Genomic DNA, 20851 nt, shown 5'->3' with positions numbered 1-20851 from the left:
TCCAGGAGGCTGCACGGCATATAACGTCCAACGGTACCCCAGACATAGCTGCAAACGAGGTCGACATTCCCCTTGTAGAGTGGCACCTCACGCCGGCCGGCAGCTCCTGGCCCTGCAAGGCATAAGCCTTGGAGATCAAATCCACCACCCAGTGTGCAAGTCGTTGCTTAGAAAGCGCCTGACCCTTTCGTGAGCCAGCGTAGCAAACGAAAAGGCTATCTGTCCGTCGGAAGGATGCTGTGGCATTGATATATGCCTCAAGGGCACGAACAGGGCACAGTGGCTCAGAGGAGCCACCGGTGTAGAACCGGGCAAGATGGAGTGGCTGGGTACTGCCTGCCCCCCCTGACACCTTAGGAATAAATGTTACATCAGGCCACAGTGTAACACCTGAGCCATCCGGATTCCACCGGCAGCAGGGCTCAGCAATCGAGAGAGCCTGTAATTCCCCCACACGCTTTGCGGAAACCATCGCCAAAAGGAACGCCGTCTTCATTGAGAGCCATTTGAGGTCCGCAGATGCCAAGGGCTCAAATGGGAGGGACCGAAGAGCATCAAGCACCAGAGAAAGGTCCCATGCTGGTGCCACAGGACGAGCGGGTGGGTGCAAACGCCGAGCACCTCTCAAAAACAGCACAACATCCTTGTCTCGGCCCACTGAACGACCATTCAGACCGACATGCCAGCAGGAAATGGCAGCCACATACACTTTCAAGGTAGATGGAGACCTTCCCTGATCCAATAATTCCTGCAGGAAGGTCAGTATGTCAGAGACCGAACACTGCACCGGATCCCGCCCTTTATCGTGGCACCAGGTCGCAAAGGCCGCCCACTTGTTAGCATAGACAACTCGCGTGGATGGCGCCCATGCATTAGCCATCGTACGGCCTACCGACCCAGTATAGCTGGAGAAAGCGGCTCCCGGCCTTGCAGGGGCCAAAGGCAGAGTTGGAGCTGGTCCGGTTCGGGATGCAAAATCCGACCCCCCATCTGGGAAAGAAGATCCCTCCTGGAGGGGAGACGCATTGGAGACCCTGAGCTGAGCTCGCAAAGGAGAGGAAACCAAGCCCTTGCTGGCCAGCAGGGGGCCACCAACAGAACCCTGTGCCCTTCCTGACGAATCCTCAGGAGAGTCTGGAAAAGTAGGCTGAACGGTGGAAAGGCATAAAGGAGGGTCCGGGGCCAGTCGTGTGCCAGCGCATCATGGCCCAGAGGACCGCTGTCGTCCAAGGAGAACCAAAGGGGACAGTGAAATGCGTCCCTCGAGGCAAATAGGTCCACATCCGCCCTGCCGAAAGCCGTCCAGATGCACTCCACCACCTCCCGGTGAAGTTTCCATTCGCCTGGAAACGGCTTCTGACGGGATAGAAAATCGGCCGACACGTTCTGTGGCCCGGGGATGTAGGCTGCCCTGAGGCTGGTCAAGCATGGGGCTGCCCAGATCAGGAGCCGCCGAGTCAAGTAAAATAGTTTCCTGGACCTGGTCCCCCCCTGGTGGTTGATGTGAAAAACCACAGAGGTGTTGTCTGACCTCACCAGCACATGCTTCCCCCCTAAGCCTGGAAGAAAGCTCCGGAGAGCGAGAAACACAGCCTGCAATTCCAGGAAGTTGATGTGTTCCCGGCACTGCCGCGGGGACCATGTCCCCTGTGCCATTTGACCCCGCCATGTTGCACCCCAGCCCGTGGAGGATGCATCCGTGAACACAACTTCCCGACGACACGGGAGGGAACCGAGCGGGACCCCTTGTGTCATGAACGACTTCACCCTCCACTGGGACAGAGACTGAAGACACTGAGGGCCCACCCGAAGCCTCCTGCGGCGATGAGCGTACCTTGTGGAGTCCAGATTCAAGGTGTTCAACCACATCTGGAGGGGCCGCAATGACAGCAGCCCCAAGGGCACTACGGCGGATGCTGCCGTAAGCATGCCCAGGAGTCGAAGATACCGCACAAGAGGTGGTGCCATGCCCCGCCTGAATTCTGGGAGCATGCCCAATATACCGCTCACCCGCTGGGGCGACGGGCAAGCAGTCATCGAGACGGAATTCATTGCCATACCCAGGAAGACGGTCCCCTGGGAGGGAGTCAAATTGCTCTTCGTCATGTTCACCTGCAAGCCCAAACATTCCACATGATGGAGCACTAACCGAGTATCCCGAATCGCCTGTTCCCGTGACGTGGCACAAATGAGCCAGTCGTCCAGGTACGGGAGGATCCTCAATCCTCGTCTCTGCAGAGGAGATAGAGCTGCTGCGACACATCGGGTGAACACTCTGGGGGACAGCGAAAGTCCGAAGGGGAGGACCCTGAACTGGAAGTGTCTCCCCTGAAAGGCAAAACGAAGAAACCGCCAATGGGGCGGAGCAATGGGAACATGAAAATAAGCATCCTTGAGATCTATGGAAGTGAACCAATCGCCCGGGGAAATGGCTTGCAACACTTCCTTTGTGGTCAGCATATGAAAGGGCATTACCTTCAAGTACACATTCAGGCCCCTGAGGTCCAAGACCGGACGTAGACCCCCAGTCTTCTTGGGAACCAGAAAGTACATGGAATAAAAGCCCCCTGGATCCAGCAGGGGGTCCACCGGCACTATAGCACCCTTGTCCAGCAGTGTGCAGATTTCCTGGTTCAGTGCCTGTGCTTTCACCGGGTCGCAGATCACAGTCATCCTGACCCGGCCAGGGACGGGCGGCCGGCGGCGGAATTGAAGGCGGTACCCCTGGGACAGGGTGGACAACACCCACAAGTCCGGTGTGTGGGCAGCCCAGAAGTGGAGCTGTCCCGGGGTAAAACAACCGACCGCCGGCCCTAAGGCATCACCTGCGGGCCCCCCGGCCCCTCGATGGCCTGGGAGGACACCGGCCAGACTGCGCGGCTCGAAAGGGGTGAGATGCCCTGGCCCCAGCTCGGTCTTGAGCTCGGTTCCCCTGATCCGGAGCAGGTCGTTGGGCCGATCTCTGACCCGTCACCAGACCCTGGGTCTCAATGAAAGAAGGAGGTGGGCGCGAGGACCTCCGTGAAGGACCCGCAGCAGCCCAAGAGCCAACCCGCAGGCGATCACGTCTGTGAAGCCCTGCCAGCTGCTGCCGTGTTCGAGAGGCCTGAGCTGTACGATCCAAGGCATCGAGTGCCGCAGAGCCGAAAAGTTCCCCAGGAACCACAGGCAGGGTCCGGAGGGTCCTCCTACAAAGCTCCGTAAGAGATGACTGCGCCAACCAGACCTGGCGGCGAGCGTGAACCAGCGTGGAGAGTGTGCGCCCCAGCTCCCTCGTCATGAGAGCAAAAGCCTGCAGAGACGCATCAACCAGGCCTTGCGTGCTGTGGTCCAGTGGAACAGTTTCCAAGGAAGAAGACAGGGCCAGCAGAAGATGGGAGAGGGAGTTCCCAATCCGGCCCATGCGGGCCCCAGAATCATAGGCCTTGCAGAGAAGGTCATCAGTAATACGGCACTGAGGCCGCGGACAACGAGCATTGGGCCGCAAAGCCTCATCAGGGGGGATAATAAGGGAGGCGATGCCCGGTTCCACCGCAGGCATCTGCCCCAAGCCAACCGTGGGCGCCTCCTGCATAGACGCCAGAACCCTGCCATCCGTCGTCAGACGTGAAAGTGCCTTTGTATCCGACCAGCAAGCATGTAGTTCCCTAATATATTCCTCTGAGGGAGGGACCACTAAGGCAGCCTCAGATCTACCACGCCTAAAGAAAGCGCTGGAAGCTGCAGGTCGGGTCTGAGGAACACCAATCTTTAAACGAGCAAGAGCCACTCGAATGGCGGCAGTCACAGATTCCCCTGTATCCTCCTGGGAGGCAACGGAGTCAGATTCTGAGGCCCCAGACTCCAATCCTGGAGGTTCATCACAAAAATGGGTGCCCGAGGCCGCCACCGAAATAGCATCGTCATCATTGACCGATGCCTCATCCCGCTCGGGAGGGAGAGCCGCACTGTGCTCACCATCAGTTCTAAACGACTGGAGGAGGGTCTTCATGCGGGTTAGCTCCGTAGAGAGGTGATCCACCTTCGTGGACAACCTCCCTGCATCGGTCCGTCTGGCTCTCTTCGCAGGTTCCGAAGTCGCAGTTACAGTAGGCCGTTTGCACGTCGCCTGTCCGGGGGGCAACGAACCATGCGGCAGAGCGCCCACGCAGTCAGTAGGCCTCTCCAGCGCCGCCAGCCGATCCAGTCTGACAGAGCGGGGCATGATGCAACAGTTGGGGCAAGCCTCATCCGATAGAGCCTCCCGGAGATGTTCCACACCGAGACAGGAGGGACACAAGTCATGCCCGTCGTCGGGTTGAAGTGGAGCCAGACAGGTCGAGCAGCAGAAATTGTCCAACATCATATTGCTGAACTCAGCGCGAGCAGAAACGCCACTGGCGAGTCAGACAACCAAACTCAAATGAACTCAACGCGAGCAGAAAACGCTACAGGTGAGTTAGAATACAAACAGAAAATTAACTCAGCGCGAGCAGAAACGCCACTGGCGAGTCAGACAACCAAACTCAAATGAACTCAACACGAGCAGAAAACGCTACAGGTGAGTTACAATACAAACTGAAAATCAACTCAGCGCGAGCAGAAACGCTACAGGTGAGTTACAATACAAACTGAAAATCAACTCAGCGCGAGCAGAAACGCTACAGGTGAGTTACAATACAAACTGAAAATCAACTCAACACGAGCAGAAAACGCTACAGGTGAGTTACAATACAAACTGAAAATCAACTCAGCGCGAGCAGAAACGCTACAGGTGAGTCAAAGAGCCACAACTAGGCAAATCAAAGCAAAGAAAAAAACCAAACACTTACCAGTCGTCGCAGCGCGACCGCAGATCTGGTAAATGGGGAAGCAGCTTGTGCAGCCCCTGGAGGGCGAGACTTACGCCCGCAGCTCCGACCAAATCCGGTCACGGGGCTACTAGCAACAAGCAGATACACTACAGTGGTACACAGAAGCAGCTAGCTTCACACGACCACACACCTGTTCTCAACACACCTGCGCGCGAGAAGAACAAAGGGATTGAACGCCGGGTGTCATGTGACTATATAGAGTCACGTGGGTCCCCGGCAGGTCACAGGTGACATTGTTGTCATTAGTACTCGACCTGCGCATGCGCAAGAATGATCATTCAGTGCTTGAAGCACCGCCTCTGGCGGTCAGTAGGGATGAAATAGAACTCACTTCAGCACGAACGACCCAAAAACTCTTAAAAACCATCAATGAAGCCTTAAATGTGATCCGAAGGCAGCAGGGAGCCAGTGAAGGGGAGCCGGGGTCACAGATTCACGCCTCCGAGTTTTGCTCAGCAGACGAGCTGCAGCATTTCGTTTGCTCTGCTAAAAGCCTCAGAACAAACAGTTACAATCATCTAAACGGCAAAATCAGACTTTATCTTAGCAAAGGTCCTCAGCTGAAAGAAACCGGCTTTGATGGCAGCGCTAACATGCTAATCAAATTTAACACAGGATCAACAATCACACCCAGATTTTTCACAAATGGACGACAGAAGGAGGACGGGGGACCAACCAGGGGGCCACGTCCAAGAGAGGACGGCAGCGACCAAACACAGTCTCAGCTTTTCCTCATTCAGGGTCAGAAAATGTCTGAACGTCCTGAAGACGATGATCCTGTAACATCGGCACAGCAGACCGGCCGCCATGCTACAGGCAGACGGATCTGAACGAGTCTGCAGAGACTTGGTGCTTTTTAAAGCTACAACCCAGAGGCAGAACAGGCCCCACATGGGCCCTGAGGGACCTGCAGAGGACCAGCGCTGCTGGGTTAGGGTTCTACTGAGAAACTCCTGTTTGAAAGAACCGGAACCGGTTCAGTGCTGAACCTCGAATACCAGAAGATCCTGTGATCCACAGCAGGCAGATCTGAAGACCTGCTGATTCACCTTCAACAGTAAAAAGATGGTTTAAAACTTTTAAAAGGGCAGCTTCAGTCACCAATTTCATTCAGGTCAACATAAGTCTGCAGTTGGACAGAAGCAACTTTCTCCAAAACTTTGGACATCAATGGCGATTTAGAGATTGGTCTGAAGGATAAGACACTGGAATCGAGGTTTAATGATGGAAAAGCTCCAGACATCAGAAGCGTTTTAACAGAACATGAACCAGTCAGAGACATCTATGATCTAGGGGTTGAACGACTACATATGTTTTAAGGTCGACTACATCATGATAATAGTCGAGTCGATGTCAACTAGTCGCGGTGACGTCATAGTGACGTAAGCGCAAAAAACCCTTCACAACTACTTGGAGGCTTTATCAGCTATTTTCACGGCAAATATGGACCCCCCCCCCCCACACACACACACACACTCCCCTTCTCCTGCTTTTACTAAGTCTATTATGCAGAATTAAAAGAGCAATAAACAGATCATTCTTCGTGAGCAGGGAGAAAAGTTCGTTGTACAAAGTCGGGTCTGACTTTTTTTTGTTTTTTTCCAAACACCGGCTGATGCTGATGATCTCTGGATAGTTACTCGTATAGGAGTCAAATTATCACACTGACCACTGGTGCTTTTGGAACATAACTAAACTTATTATGAACGGATCCCGTTTGGTTACAGTTGAATTTAACGAAACCTCCTGCTGCTCCTCCTGCTCCTCCTCCTGCTGCTCCTCCTGCTGCTCCTCCTGCTGCTCCTCCTGCTGCTCCTCCTGCTGCTGCTCCTCCTGCTGCTCCTCCTGCTGCTCCTCCTGCTGCTCCTCCTGCTCCTCCTCCTGCTGCTCCTCCTGCTGCTCCTCCTGCTGCTCCTCCTGCTGCTGCTCCTCCTGCTGCTCCTCCTGCTGCTCCTCCTGCTGCTCCTCCTGCTGCTCCTCCGCCCGACGCACAGCAGGAGGCTCTGCTGACTCAGCAGCGGCTCTCTGAACCGACATGCAGACGGCGGCCGAGATCGCCTCTATGGGAGCTTGGACTTAGTTTCCAGATGAAGTCAAACCATCTTTATAAGAGCATAAAGCTGCCAGGTTAGAAGCTTCAATACGCAGGGTGACGCTGATCAGTTGGATGGATAAAAAAGCCTGACATCATGACGCGTTGTAACACATTACTCCGGTAGTCTTTTTTATTTATTTATTTTTTTAAGGATTTTTTTCGGCACTAGTTTATTTGACAACAACCTGACTGTAAGGGGGCAGAGAGAGCGGAGAGAGGCCTGGGCCCAGCGAATGGAGGACGGGAGTCGGACTCCTGATTACCGCGGGCTAAGGTCTCTGTATGCGGGGCGCCACGCTAACCACCGCGCCGCGCAACGCCCCTATTGCGGTAGCCTGTGATGTAATTTACAGTTTGTAATTATTAAATTATTTACATTTTTATACAATTTGAGCTTTCTGACGAACTCACCTAGTCCACCTTCTTTCATTTTCTGGGAAAAATCTGTTTAGTCATGTAATTGCGACTAGTCGACTGGCCCAGAAAAAAGTCAGTGCAGAGAAAAGAATCGACGAGTCGACTAATTGGTGCAACCCCTAGTATGAGCAACCTACTGGGAACGGAGGCCAGAGGGCATGAAGAAGACTTTAACTTTTTAACAGTTTTATCAACTCGTTAAGGGACACCGGCTCTAAACCTCCAAAGGTTGCATTGCAAACTGGAGGAGCCACTGGCTCCACGCTGGAAAGAGGAAGCAATCTAAGATCAGAAATTCTGTTTCTGAACAATGTCAGGACGTTTTCACTTGGATGACGGCACAGCAACATTTCTGTCACAGGGACAAATTAGAGATTTCAATGTTGAAGGCGAGTTTAACATTGAAACGAGGTTTGGCAGCTTTCACAGCTCTGGTAGCTGGCAAGTCTGTCTCTAAGTATTTGCAAAGAAATACAGAAAGAATCCAAATGGTACCGCTGGTACTGGTCCGCCTGGGATGGGGAGGTTCCACCTGTTCCATCGGGTTTGTTCTGCTCCGGTTCTAAGAGACGCACCTCTGTCCTTGAGGGAACGTTGAGCGTCTTCCAGGTGGACCATCAGCGGGACAGAGCTCCATCCCAGTTCACCTGTTCAGTCAGAACCAGCTGTTCACTGGGATGTTCTGCACTTGGGTTCTGATCCAGTCTGGACCACATCCCACCTGGACCTCCAGTTCTCACACTGATGTTCCTGGTTGTTGGGTTCCAGAAGCAGGAGAACATCAGTGGTTCTGGTTGAGGTGCTAGAACTCAGTCTTGGTGTTCTGGTTCCTGTCCGCTCTAGGCACTGGTAGAACTCCTTTAGAGTTCTGGTGGTACTCTCTGTCCAGAACCGTGATGAACCCTCCCAGTCCGCCGCACAGAGCCTCAGAGGTTCTTCCTGGTGGTCCATCTTCCTGACGGCTCTGGTACTGGCTGACCCGGGTTCTGGACTTCAGTCTGATTTTGTTCTGAAAACTTGGCCTGATGAAGGCGGTTCTGGTGGATGCAGGCGGGTCGGTTCTGTTGGCCTGAGGTTCTGTCTGTGCAGGTGGGGGACCGTATCGTCAGCGTCGGGGGACAGCCGGTGGACGGACTGACCCACAGCGAGGTGGTCGCCATGCTGAAGAACGGCTACGGGAACATCAGCCTGCAGGTGAGCCTCTCCGGTTCTGACCCGAGGTTCTCCTCGGGTCAGAACCGGTACCACCTCTGGTCATGGTGAAAAGAGAGTACAACCCAGGTTCTGGTCCATCTCATGTCATTTTCACCGAGAAGTTAGAGGCTGTGAAGAGCAGCTAGAACCGGGCCGGTGTCCGGATCGGTCAGCCTTTAGAACAAGAACCTTTGCAGTGGCTCCGGTCCAACTGGAGCGTTTACCGAAGACGGTTCCAGGTCCAGACATGGCCTTGGTTCTACTGACCAACATGACTCCTGGTCTATTTAAAGCTTTCCTGTTTTGTCTTGTTGGGGAGGTTCTGTCTGGCCCTGACCCGGTCAGAACCCTTCCCTTCTCAGGTCGGGTTTCAGGTCCGATCAGAACCGGTTCTGATCGGACCTGAAACCCGTCTGCTGTCTTTAGGTGGTGGCCGACACCAACATCAGCGCCATCGCTTCTCAGGTGGAGAGTCTGACCAGCAGCTCCAGTCTGACGGCCAGCACCGACACACACACCGAGTCAGAGTGAGAACACACACACACACACACACACACACACCGAGTCAGAGTGAGAACACACACACACACACACACACCGAGTCAGAGTGAGAACACACACACACACACACACACACCGAGTCAGAGTGAGAACACACACACACACACACACACCGAGTCAGAGTGAGAACACACACACACACACACACACACACCGAATCAGAGTGAGAACACACACACACACACACACACACACACACACACACACACACACCGAGTCAGAGTGAGAACACACACACACACACACACACACCGAATCAGAGTGAGAACACACACACACACACACACACACACACCGAATCAGAGTGAGAACACACACACACACACACACACACACACCGAGTCAGAGTGAGAACACACACACACACACACACACACACACACACCGAATCAGAGTGAGAACACACACACACACACACACACACACACACACACCGAGTCAGAGTGAGAACACACACACACACACACACACACCGAATCAGAGTGAGAACACACACACACACACACACACACACACCGAGTCAGAGTGAGAACACACACACACACACACACACACACACACCGAGTCAGAGTGAGAACACACACACACACACACCGAATCAGAGTGAGAACACACACACACACACACACACACACACACACCGAGTCAGAGTGAGAACACACACACACACACACACACACACCGAGTCAGAGTGAGAACACACACACACACACACACACACACACACCGAGTCAGAGTGAGAACACACACACACACACACCGAGTCAGAGTGAGAACACACACACACACACACCGAATCAGAGTGAGAACACACACACACACACACACACACACACACACACACCGAGTCAGAGTGAGAACACACACACACACACACACACACACACACCGAATCAGAGTGAGAACACACACACACACACACACACACACACACCGAGTCAGAGTGAGAACACACACACACACACACACACACACACACACCGAATCAGAGTGAGAACACACACACACACACACACACCGAGTCAGAGTGAGAACACACACACACACACACACACACACCGAATCAGAGTGAGAACACACACACACACACACACACCGAGTCAGAGTGAGAACACACACACACACACACACACACACACACACCGAGTCAGAGTGAGAACACACACACACACACACCGAGTCAGAGTGAGAACACACACACACACACACCGAATCAGAGTGAGAACACACACACACACACACACACACACACACACACCGAGTCAGAGTGAGAACACACACACACACACACACACACCGAATCAGAGTGAGAACACACACACACACACACACACACCGAGTCAGAGTGAGAACACACACACACACACACACCGAGTCAGAGTGAGAACACACACACACACACACACACACACACCGAATCAGAGTGAGAACACACACACACACACACACACACACACACACCGAGTCAGAGTGAGAACACACACACACACACACACACACCGAATCAGAGTGAGAACACACACACACACACACACCGAGTCAGAGTGAGAACACACACACACACACACACACACACACACCGAATCAGAGTGAGAACACACACACACACACACACACACACACCGAATCAGAGTGAGAACACACACACACACACACACACCGAATCAGAGTGAGAACACACACACACACACACACACCGAGTCAGAGTGAGAACACACACACACACACACACACACACCGAGTCAGAGTGAGAACACACACACACACACACACACACACCGAGTCAGAGTGAGAACACACACACACACACACACACACACCGAATCAGAGTGAGAACACACACACACACACACACACACCGAATCAGAGTGAGAACACACACACACACACACACACACACCGAATCAGAGTGAGAACACACACACACACACACACCGAGTCAGAGTGAGAACACACACACACACACACACGCACACACACACACACACACACCGAATCAGAGTGAGAACACACACACACACACACACACACACACACACCGAATCAGAGTGAGAACACACACACACACACACACACACACACACCGAATCAGAGTGAGAACACACACACACACACACACCGAGTCAGAGTGAGAACACACACACACACACACACACACACACACACACACACCCCCAGGTGGAGGTAAGCTGACCCTGACCTCTGACCCCAGGGGTCCTCGGCCCCGCAGCATCACTCTGGAGAAAGGCTGTGAGGGTCTGGGCTTCAGCATCGTTGGCGGCTTCGGCAGTCCGCATGGAGACCTTCCCATCTACGTCAAGACCGTCTTCAGTAAGGTCAGAACCGGCCGGTCCGTGGGTCGCCTCAGAACCTTTGCCTCTGTCCGTCCTGACCGTCCTGTGTCTCCGTGTCTCAGGGCGCGGCGGCGGTGGACGGGCGTCTGAAGCGTGGCGATCAGATTCTGTCGGTGAACGGTGAGAGTCTGCAGGCGGTGACCCATGAGCAAGCAGTGACCATCCTGAAGAAGCAGAGAGGGACGGTCACTCTGGACGTCCTGTCCTAACCTGGACGTCCCCATGTCTCCGCCGTCATTCGGGTCAACAGCGGCTCTGCTTCTGCAGGCCGTCGTCTTCACTTCCTGCTCCGCCCATCAGGCGCCTCGCCAGCTGCTGCATGCGCAGCTTCCTTTGCAGCTTCTCAGTGGAACAACTTCCTGTCTGGTTCTGGAACCGGAGCGCCGCCTGGCGCCCAGCAGTCTGCCGCCTGGTGGTCGGAGTGGGGACTGCAGCCTGTCCTCCTGCAGGTTCGCTTCGTTTCCACCGGAACGCTCGGATCGGACCCGGGTCACCCGGTCCGATCATCAGAACGGACCAACCAGGTCTCCATGGAGACGCCTCTCATTCCTCGGGTCGAACCTTTCTCCTGACAGGTTCTGGTTCTGTCCGGATCATTCCCGGCATGTTTCAGACTTCCCCAGTGTTCCCAGTGTTCCCAGTGTCAATGCATGCAGCAGCGTGATGCTAGCACCACAGCTTAGCACGGAGCCGTCTGATTGGTCGGCAACCATGATGTCACACCAGGCCACAGAAAAGCCTCAAAAGTTCTGAAAAGCCAAGAAAAAGTTGGTTTGGGTTCTGGTTCCTGTCCCGGTTCTGGTTCTGGTTCTGCGGGTCCGGCTGGCTTCCTGCCGTCAGGCGACCCAAATGTTTCGGTTCTGGTTCTGTTCCGGGTCCAAAGTGCCATTCATCAATTCGTTACTTTGTTTTATGCTGTTGATACATTTCTATGATTTCTCTGAGCATTATTGTTTGTCCGTCTCCATGGAGACGGCTCTCAGGATGTTGTTGGCATGGTGCTCGTTGCCTTGACAACAGATGCAGCGTCTTCCACGTCCATATTAAAGCTGCAGACTGACGTTCCTCATGATCCCGAAATAAACTTCCAAACCCAGAGAAGCGGATCTACCGGATCTGGAGAAACTCGGCTGCTCTGAACTCCCTGAAGGTTTTCCTGGATTTCAACTTCCCAGAAAACCAGCCCAGTTTTCCAGTAAACATTCAGGTGTAGTTGGGACATTCCCGGCCGTTTTCCCTGCTGAGCAGAGATGGGATGGTGGCCAAACGTTCCAGAGCAGCTTGAAGTTTTCCTCTGAGAAACTGAACCTGCTGAACCGCCTGCAGCCTTTATTTGATGCTGCTGAACTTTTCCTCGTCTTGCTCCTGAATCGGCTCCTGGTAAAATCATCTCCACATTTTAAACCTTCTTCAGGCTTTAGAAATGTTTTTATCTTCACTTTGATGTCATGACTGCAGCTTAATGTGACACGATTGGAGTTTAAAGCTGAACTTCTGTCAGCTGCTTTAAAACCTGGGTGTTTTGTTCATCTGATCTGTGCTAACGTGTTAGCTTTAGCCAGGGCAGATTGAACAAGATGTCATTAGCTCAGTTAGCTCTTGGTTGAACAAATATGCTCAATTTTATAGCTTAGCATAATTTCATCTCCACTCAAACTCAATCTGTGAGGTAAAAGTTTCTAATTTAATGTTCACAAAACATTTAAAGAGCAATGTTTAATATTTCACAAGATTGAAATTTAGCTTCGTAGCTAAACTGGCCAATCTTTTACATTTTACTGTTAATCAGTCTGAAACACTGAAATTTTAATTCTGAATATAGAATTGCTTAGGAAGATTTATTAAAATGTTTATAATTCCTTAGAAGCCAAAGCTAACTTGTTGTTAGCATAGCAGCAGAGCGCAGCTAAAGGGAAAACAGTCTGCAGACATCAACATATCAAGTCATGTGCACAAATATTCTGTCTTAATTTATTTGTTGATTCCACTGGAAATAATCAGATTTGTGTGTTTTTGTTGCCACTTTGTGCCATCAGAACCTGAAACGGGTCCGTTTTAGTTCCATGTCACGTTGTCAAAGGATTCTGGAAAATGTTTTTGATTTATGGTCAGATTTAAATGATTAGTTGAAAAACGAATAAAGATGAATGAAGTGAGACTTTCTCTGTTTATCGGGAGCAAACATGAACTTTAAGCTGCTTCACTTTGCATTAAATTAATTCTGTCATTTGATTAAATCTTAAACTTTCTGTTCAAACTAATAATTCAAACAAAATATTTTGATGTGGAATTATTTTATATTTAGGATTAGAGAAACATTTGAACCTGCAGCAGCTCAGAAACGACCGTAAGCCAACTGGTTCTGACCAGTAAATCTGGTGTTGGACCAGAACCGCTACACTTGGTCGTTTTACTCTTCATCACTTCACTTGATATTTTTATCAATATTCTGTTTCTGTTTGTTCTTGATTGCAATTTTGAGACGAATTTAAAATATTTATTTTTCTTTTAATCTCCTGAAAGGAAGTGAAACTGAATTCAGATGAAAGTCCTGCAGATTTTATAGTTGGTGATAAAAATGATATTTAAAGGTTTACAAGGAAACATGACCTTGATTAATCATTCTTGTTCAGTTGCTGACTCAGGTCTGGACTTTGACTGGGACGTCTTATCTCTGCTGTACAGGACTTGCGGTGCTGGATGCTGTGAAGTTCAGGAAGACGCCGGGAGTCGGATCAGAACAATTTATTACAAACATTTGTCAGGTTCACACAGAACAGAAACATTTCACCATGTTTTCACTGAACGGTGAATCATTAACAGCTCAGATAACTGATTGATCTGGACAGGAAGGAACAGCTACAGGGATCTGGTTGCTATGGGTTACTGGTCTCTTGGCCAGGATCACGTGATTGAACTCTGATTTAAGGAAGGCTGGAGCCAACGGGACGCCTGCTGGCCGTTCACATGGCCGTAGATTTCTCCTCGGCGGTGATGACGTTGTCGTAGACGTTGCTGCCGTCTCTGGCCCTGCAGCACAAACACAGTCAGCTTCAAAGCTCCAGATTTCTGAGTAACGAGCAGCCGAGGCTTCACGTGTAAAACACACTGGTTAGAAAAATGGGATTTTCAGCTGCTTCCATTCACTCCTGCCATGTTTTAAGTTCCTAATGTTAATAACTCAGCCTGGTTTTCTCCAAGGGAGGAATGCTGGTCAGAACTGGAGCAGGAGATCCGGTCGTCTCCTCAGAGAGCTTTTAAACCTTTGGACAGGTTCCGGTCTGCTGGGTCTCCAACATTTGAATCAATTACCAAATGAATCTTCCCTCTCTGGACTATGACTAGAGTTGGAGTCATTTAGTTTTTTAGTTCTTCTGATTAAGTTCTGATCCCAGAGATCTGCTGCGGTTCTGACCGTTCTCCAGGTCTCTAGTCTCTACGAGTCGCCGAGTCGTGCAGGTTGCCGCGACTCGTCTCCGGTTCCTACCTGGCGAGGTCCAGCCGCGTCTCGTACTTCCCCTTCTCCGACTCCAGGCTGCTCCTCGGCCTGCAAACAGAACCGGGTCGGATCAGTCCAACATGAAACATCTGGACGGGACCAGATCGGGTCGGTTCACTTGGACCAGGATGGAGGCTGAAGGTGGCGCTACTAACCACCGACCAGAGGATCTTAGGCAGATATTCAGCTTTCCTTTCATATTTCTGATATTTTAGTAGGAAAAATCTTTCTCTAAATTCCTTTAATGAATAAAGTTATAAACTTATCAGCTCAATAAAAACAAAATCACAAACAGAAGAAAAAAACATTTTATTAAGTAAAATAAAAACTTTGATTAAAATAGTTTTTAAGAAGTAACTAAAATGAACTAAATTAGAAAAGTGTCTCGTTAGCTAAAAGTGTCTCGTTAGCTAAACTAACTAAAGAAGTTAGTTTAACTTCTTTAGAGTTTTTTCTTGCTGTGCCGCTTTTAGCCAGCAGGTGGCGGTAAACCCGCCTGGTAGCAAACTGAAGGCTTCACCTCAGGCCGTCCAGGTTGCTCTCGTACGGGTTGGTCTCAGCGAAGGCGGCGTCGACGCTGGAGCTCCTGCTGACGACACACACACACACACACACAGTTCAGCTCATGCTGATCAATCAGCAGACGGCTTCATCTGAAACATTGCCCTGCTAAAAGTGGTCTAGTCCAATCAAACTGGGCCTCAGCTGTCTGTTTGTGCTCCACAGAGGCGATGAAGATGAAGTGATGAAGACAAGTTGTGACTCACCTGCTGGACTCGCACCAGACCTTCTTCACCAGCGCAGCGATGAAGGTGAGGAGGAGGAAGCTGCAGACGGCGACGATCCCCGTCAGCCACTGGGGCAGCAGCCGCTCCGGCTGGCTGGCCTGGTCTGCAGGCAGAGGTCACACTATGGTTAGCCAATCAGAGTGGAGCGGTACCGCAGCGGCGGTTCTGACCCGGTTTCTCTGGAACCGGTTCTGCTGACCAGAACTCTGCTGGCTGGTGACCTTTGACCTGTGGCCAGAACTCCAGGGTGAACAGCAGCAGATCTGGTTGCTTTAAATCTGTTCATAGATCTGCTGCAGTTTAACTCCTGAAACCAAAGATCTACAGGGAGACGGTTCAGCTACACTGTAAAAAATCAACAGCAAACTAAACATTTAGTTGTCAAAGTAAAAGCCCGTCCTTTGACAGGAAACGAAGAAAAATCTAAACGTTTAGCGACTCTTCAGCTTATTAAGAGTTCCACAAAACTCAGCTTTTATTTTGATATTCCACTTCCACTTATCGGCAAGTCAACTTGCAACTAAACTAAATATTTAATTTAGCATGGAAAATAAATATTTAGTTTTAATCTAGATATTTAGTAAGCAGAATTTAAAGTTGGTTTGGATCAAAATATTTAAACATTAAATATTTAATTTGGAGCTAAATATTTAGCTTAGATGCAAATATTCAACTTCCTAGCTAAATATTATGTTTGTGAATGAAATATTTAGCTTGGAACTGACATTTATAAAAGTAGGAATAACATGGTGAGTTTTTGAATATTCAGTGTTTTTGAAAACTCAACACTCGCAGGTTTTTCTCTATGAAAGGCTAAAGTAACCAAATTATTGCTGTTAATTTTTACATTGTAATTTTACAAACTGGACCCCATAAATATTCTGATTTTAGTTGTTATGTTCCTGGTTCAACAGATTAATGACTGGTCGGTTTATTGTTATATGATCATAATAAACGGAAAAGATTTTTCCTGGATCAAAGTTACGTTAAAACTTTGCGTTTAAATATTTTGGTTAAAAACAAAAGTTTCTTAATTTTTATTCCATTTTTTATATTTTAACGCTAAAACTGTTTCCTGCTTTAGACTTCAGATCATTTTTTACCGGATTGGATCTCAGAACCTCGGTTTGAATCCCCCCCGCCCCGCAGCTTTTCTCCCGGCCACCTGTCCAGGTCAAGCAGCCTACCTGTCTGGGCCGCCGCGGCTCCGACCAGAACCAGCACGCAGGACGTCAGTTCGGTTCTTCCCATCTCGGAGTCTGAAACAAACATCTGAGAGCTGCAGGTGTTCCTGCCACAGCTCGGATCATTTGTTAATCTGTAACCGGGCTGTTATCTGCTCCACTGCCTCGGCTCGACGTGCTGCTGCGGCCACAGAACCAGAACCAGAACCGGAGCCGAATTCCTGCTAGAAACCGACTCAGAGTCGCAGCTTCTCTGCACAAAGTTTACCTGCAGAAAACCGGAGACGCTTTTAGGATGGTTTTCAGGCTACCTGCGGCCCGTTGTCAAGGCAACCACATTATCGCACCATAACGGCATCATCACGTTTACTGAACCGGAACCGAGCCCGGTTTGGTATCAGAGGGCGTGGAAACACGTGCGGATGAGCGGAAATAAGACTGGGATCGATTAACATCCGGAACATTTCTGCTCCAAATCAGGAAAAATATTTCAGTTCAAAGCTGGAATTAAAACCTGCTGCAGATGCAGAGCGATTGTTTTACTCGACCTTCTAGAAATCGGAAGTAAAATTTCATATTTATATGAAACATTAAAAACCATCCAATCTGATGCCGGCAGAATATATGAGCTCCGTCTTTCTGGTTCTAGTTGCTAAAAATAGACAAAAAAAAAAAAATTCCAGACCAAGAAAATAAACAGTTTACCTCCAACGTCTCCATTTATTGAAGATTTTTATTTTAACGAGGTTATTTGTAAGGTAATTTTATTTATACAGCACATTTTCAGCAACAAGGCAAATCAAAGTGCTTTACATGAGTTAAAAGGAAATACAAACAAAACAAACCAAACGAAAGAAGAAGAAAAATAATCTAATGTTGATCTAAAACAGCGTTTCTCAACCTTTTTGGGCCAGCGCCCCCCAGCCCTTATCCAGGTCCCTCACCGCCCCCACCAAAGAATTTGCAGGCTACTTTGCCCTGACTATTATTTTATCATTAATATTACTGTCACTATTGATTTTTATGCTTGTTTCTGTATTTATCATCAAAATAATTTCCCAGAGAACAAAAAACTCATGAGAATAGAAATTATTTTCACAGGTGTCTATGAAAAATTTAATGAACATTCAAGTTAAAATCTGTAGGCCAACAGCAGCCAATCAGAGTGGAAAAAATGTTCTTATTTTGTGTCATTTTCTAGTTAAATATTCCACAAAATGACCAGATAAAAGATGTTCAACATGCCAGTTTAAGCTTTGAACTATTTGCAAACCGACTGAGCTCTGCAGCATTAAAACATGGATAGAACTATAACTACATTAATCACAGCTCTTCTTCTCTTCAGTGTTTCTGGTGGTGCAGCTCTGTGCTGCCTTCAGGAGAATGGGACATCAGAGCATCATCCATAAAACTTCACCCACATGGCATTTAGTGTGCAAACCAGAGCTTTCAGTGGAAAAACTAAAGTTCCTTTTAATGCCATAGGAATATGAGACAGAAACATGGATCATATCTTTATATAGACCTGTCTATTGATTATGGATTAATAGTTTTACTGGACAGAAATTACAAAGAACAAATCTGGTTCTTAATCAAATCTAATTAAAAACATAAATAAGTGATCAGTTATTTACTGTTATGGTCTGTAAGATATATTTAGTCTCAGTACTAGACGTGGTCTCAACAAACCCATGACACTTCAACAATATTATTTTACCTTTTATCTGGAAATAGTGTCTGTTTATTCTTGCCATACAGTCTCTGTATTAATTATTGCTCTAAAGGTCTTGCCATACCAGTTTATTCCTCTGTATTTACTTTAGTTTCTTAGTTTATCCATTTAGTTTCCTCTGATTAGTATTATCCTCTCCTGGTTTATTGCTGTGTCCACTTTAGTTCATTTCCTGTTGTTAGATTTATTTTATCATTTACTGACCATCATTAATCTTCACTCATCACCTGCTGCGCCGTCTAATCGTCATGTTTCACATCATGTGTTGATTTTTCACTGTTCAGCGTCAGATTCTGTTTTTATGCCATAATTCACATCTAGTTCGTCGCTCCGTTTTATGTCCCGCTTCTCCTGTTTCAGAGTTTTGCCAATGTGCGCATCGTTTTGTTTTTTTTAACCCCTTAGGTGCAGGGCGTACCAATGGGGAAAAGTCAGACTGACATAAACCTTTTAAAACAACGGAAACAATTTCGGTATTTTGATCATTGAAATTTAAAAGTGCTGTGTTGTTCCATCAGCCCCGTTTCATACCGGACCTTACAGCTCCGGTGTTAAAATGAACGCTCTCTATCGTGGTGTCACCATGGAGGGATTTCTTTATTTAAATGGTTCATTTTTCAGAGGGACACCCAGTGAGGGTATCGTGATTTTAGCTACCAGTAGCAGGAGCGGAGCTGTACCAAGAAGCTAACAGAAGCTAACAAACACTGAATAGAAGAAGAGCTGCCATGTATATTGTTGCAGCCAAGCATGATTTAATGTTACACAATACAGTTTTACCAAGTTGCTCAAAGTCTAAACTGGTATTGTTGTGCATTTAAAGTGTAAAGTTTACCTTCGACCAAACGCCCCCCAAAGGCATCACAGCGCCCCCCTTTTGTAAAAATGTCCGCCAGCGCCCCCTGCCGTACTCTGAACGCCCACTGGGGGGCGGTACCGCCCACGTTGAGAACCGCTAATCTAAACTAAAGTAAGTGCTCCTGTTCAGGGTTGCTAAATTTCCTCTGGTCTAATCCCATTTCTGGGTTGGAAGAACAGGAGTCTGAAAAATAGTCTAACAATGTTGATCCACAAGTTTCCTCTGGGCTTTTGGTCTCTGCATCTAAATAGGGAGAACTCTACAGATTCTAACAAAATAAAATTAAAAAGAGGAAAGGACACATTCAGACAAAACAAAGGGCAAAACAGAGACATGAGTGAAGGCGGTGACGTCACAGGGCCATGAAACCAGGTTGCTCAGCCTCCTGGCAAAGTCTGATAGAGGTGTTGTTTATCGAGGCATGATGTCCTTGGGAGCGCTCAGCTCCACAGCTGCAGCTATACAGGAGGGGGTGAGGTGGGAAGAGCGTTATGTTTACATATCTTCAAGGAGATTGGAAATATGCAGCCCTTCCAAGGCCACACGGGAAAAGCCAATTCAGAAACAGAACGTCTTAGGTTGGGAAGATTATAAATTTCAATCTTCCCTAAAGTCTCTCCGATACGTCTCAGGTCCCAATCATCCAAATTAGTTTGGTTGTTCCACTGAACCGAAACCAGCAACTTCTCCAAGATCGACTCCATCCTGTTAGTGAGTTTGAGAGTCCTTGTCTCTGTCCACACCAACAGTCTGAGTGTTCGCTAGTTCGGCCAAGTCCGTCACAAATTTGTCAATAATCCAGGAATCCACAAGCTCCATACAGCAGAAATCCTGTTATCATGAATAAATCCAGGGTGAATCCCGCTGGGTGTGTCCCAGGAGGACAAGAGGCTCTCCTGTGCCCAGACTTCTCGTCAAAAATTTGATCAATTGCATTGAGAGATCGGTTGACCAGATCCATAATTTGTAGATCTGGATGATGTGCAAAGAAAGGCTCCAAAAATATAGAAAAAGAGAAAAAGACAGGACAAAAACAGAGCAAGCAGGGCAGGCATGGTCAGGGAAGGAGCAGAGGGAAAAAGGATCCTCCTTCATCTACAATAATTTGCAGCCATTTGTTACAAACTGTATACTTTATTATTTTTAATTCATATATTGTACAAATAAGTGTATTTTTGAAATATGTTTTTTCTTACATTTTTTGCCTCAAACCTTTTTTGACAATTTTGGTCTAATTAACAAAAAGTTTGGAAACGTAGAGTCGCGTTAAGATGTTTCTTTCTGATGGCGATGGCCTAGTTAAAGGACAGAGGAG

The 20851-nt window shown here is 48.7% G+C and overlaps 3 protein-coding genes across 4 annotated transcripts in view; 1 reads left to right on the top strand and 2 right to left on the bottom strand.

Moving 5' to 3' along the window:
- patj (PATJ crumbs cell polarity complex component) overlaps positions 1-13632 on the top strand; it is a 54583-nt gene extending 40951 nt beyond the window's left edge. Inside the window, exons 43-46 of the mRNA XM_088004806.1 lie at positions 8455-8559; positions 8986-9086; positions 11333-11456; positions 11537-13632. Coding sequence (XP_087860932.1) covers positions 8455-8559; positions 8986-9086; positions 11333-11456; positions 11537-11683 — 477 coding nt within the window. The 3' untranslated portion in view covers positions 11684-13632. The remainder of the gene's footprint in view (positions 1-8454; positions 8560-8985; positions 9087-11332; positions 11457-11536) is intronic.
- LOC106924312 (uncharacterized) lies at positions 805-8316 on the bottom strand. The gene is made up of 7 exons (XM_088005226.1): positions 8106-8316; positions 7941-8012; positions 5843-5902; positions 5564-5760; positions 4812-4867; positions 3053-4376; positions 805-2970 (listed from the first exon to the last, which is right to left on the bottom strand). Exons 1-7 carry the CDS (start codon positions 8314-8316, stop codon positions 889-891), a joined length of 4002 nt encoding a protein of 1333 aa, XP_087861352.1. The 3' UTR covers positions 805-888.
- A 572-nt stretch (positions 13633-14204) lies between the features above and the next one.
- pdzk1ip1 (PDZK1 interacting protein 1) lies at positions 14205-17881 on the bottom strand. 2 transcript variants are annotated; one of them, XM_014977179.2, is made up of 5 exons: positions 16949-17881; positions 15741-15864; positions 15494-15562; positions 14962-15021; positions 14205-14504 (listed from the first exon to the last, which is right to left on the bottom strand). In XM_014977179.2, exons 1-5 carry the CDS (start codon positions 17031-17033, stop codon positions 14438-14440), a joined length of 405 nt encoding a protein of 134 aa, XP_014832665.1. In that variant the 5' UTR covers positions 17034-17881; the 3' UTR covers positions 14205-14437. The 2 variants fall into 2 exon arrangements, with proteins under 2 accessions (XP_014832665.1, XP_014832666.1); XM_014977180.2 differs by having other exon boundaries at positions 15494-15559; positions 16949-17880.
- Positions 17882-20851: the final 2970 nt, after the last annotated feature.

This window comes from Poecilia mexicana, unplaced genomic scaffold (genome assembly GCF_051168715.1).
Source record: "Poecilia mexicana isolate PSO_F unplaced genomic scaffold, ASM5116871v1 scaffold_4, whole genome shotgun sequence".
Lineage (NCBI taxonomy): Eukaryota > Metazoa > Chordata > Actinopteri > Cyprinodontiformes > Poeciliidae > Poecilia > Poecilia mexicana.
The sequence above is the reverse complement of the archived record's forward strand: the minus strand, read 5'-3'. Positions and strand labels throughout refer to the sequence as shown.

Coding starts and splice junctions, on each gene's coding strand:
- LOC106924312 (XM_088005226.1), bottom strand. CDS start 8,316: ATGGACCACCAGGAAGAACCTCTGAGGCTCTGTGCGGCGGACTGGGAG. Junction 4,868..5,563: donor AAAAGCTGAGACTGTGTTTG/GTCGCTGCCGTC, acceptor CTCGCCCTCCAG/GGGCTGCACAAGCTGCTTCC. Junction 2,971..3,052: donor ACAGACGTGATCGCCTGCGG/GTTGGCTCTTGG, acceptor AGGGTCTGGTGA/CGGGTCAGAGATCGGCCCAA.
- pdzk1ip1 (XM_014977179.2), bottom strand. CDS start 17,033: ATGTTTGTTTCAGACTCCGAGATGGGAAGAACCGAACTGACGTCCTGC. Junction 15,563..15,740: donor GTCTGGTGCGAGTCCAGCAG/GTGAGTCACAAC, acceptor GTGTGTCGTCAG/CAGGAGCTCCAGCGTCGACG. Junction 14,505..14,961: donor ACGCGGCTGGACCTCGCCAG/GTAGGAACCGGA, acceptor TTTGTGCTGCAG/GGCCAGAGACGGCAGCAACG.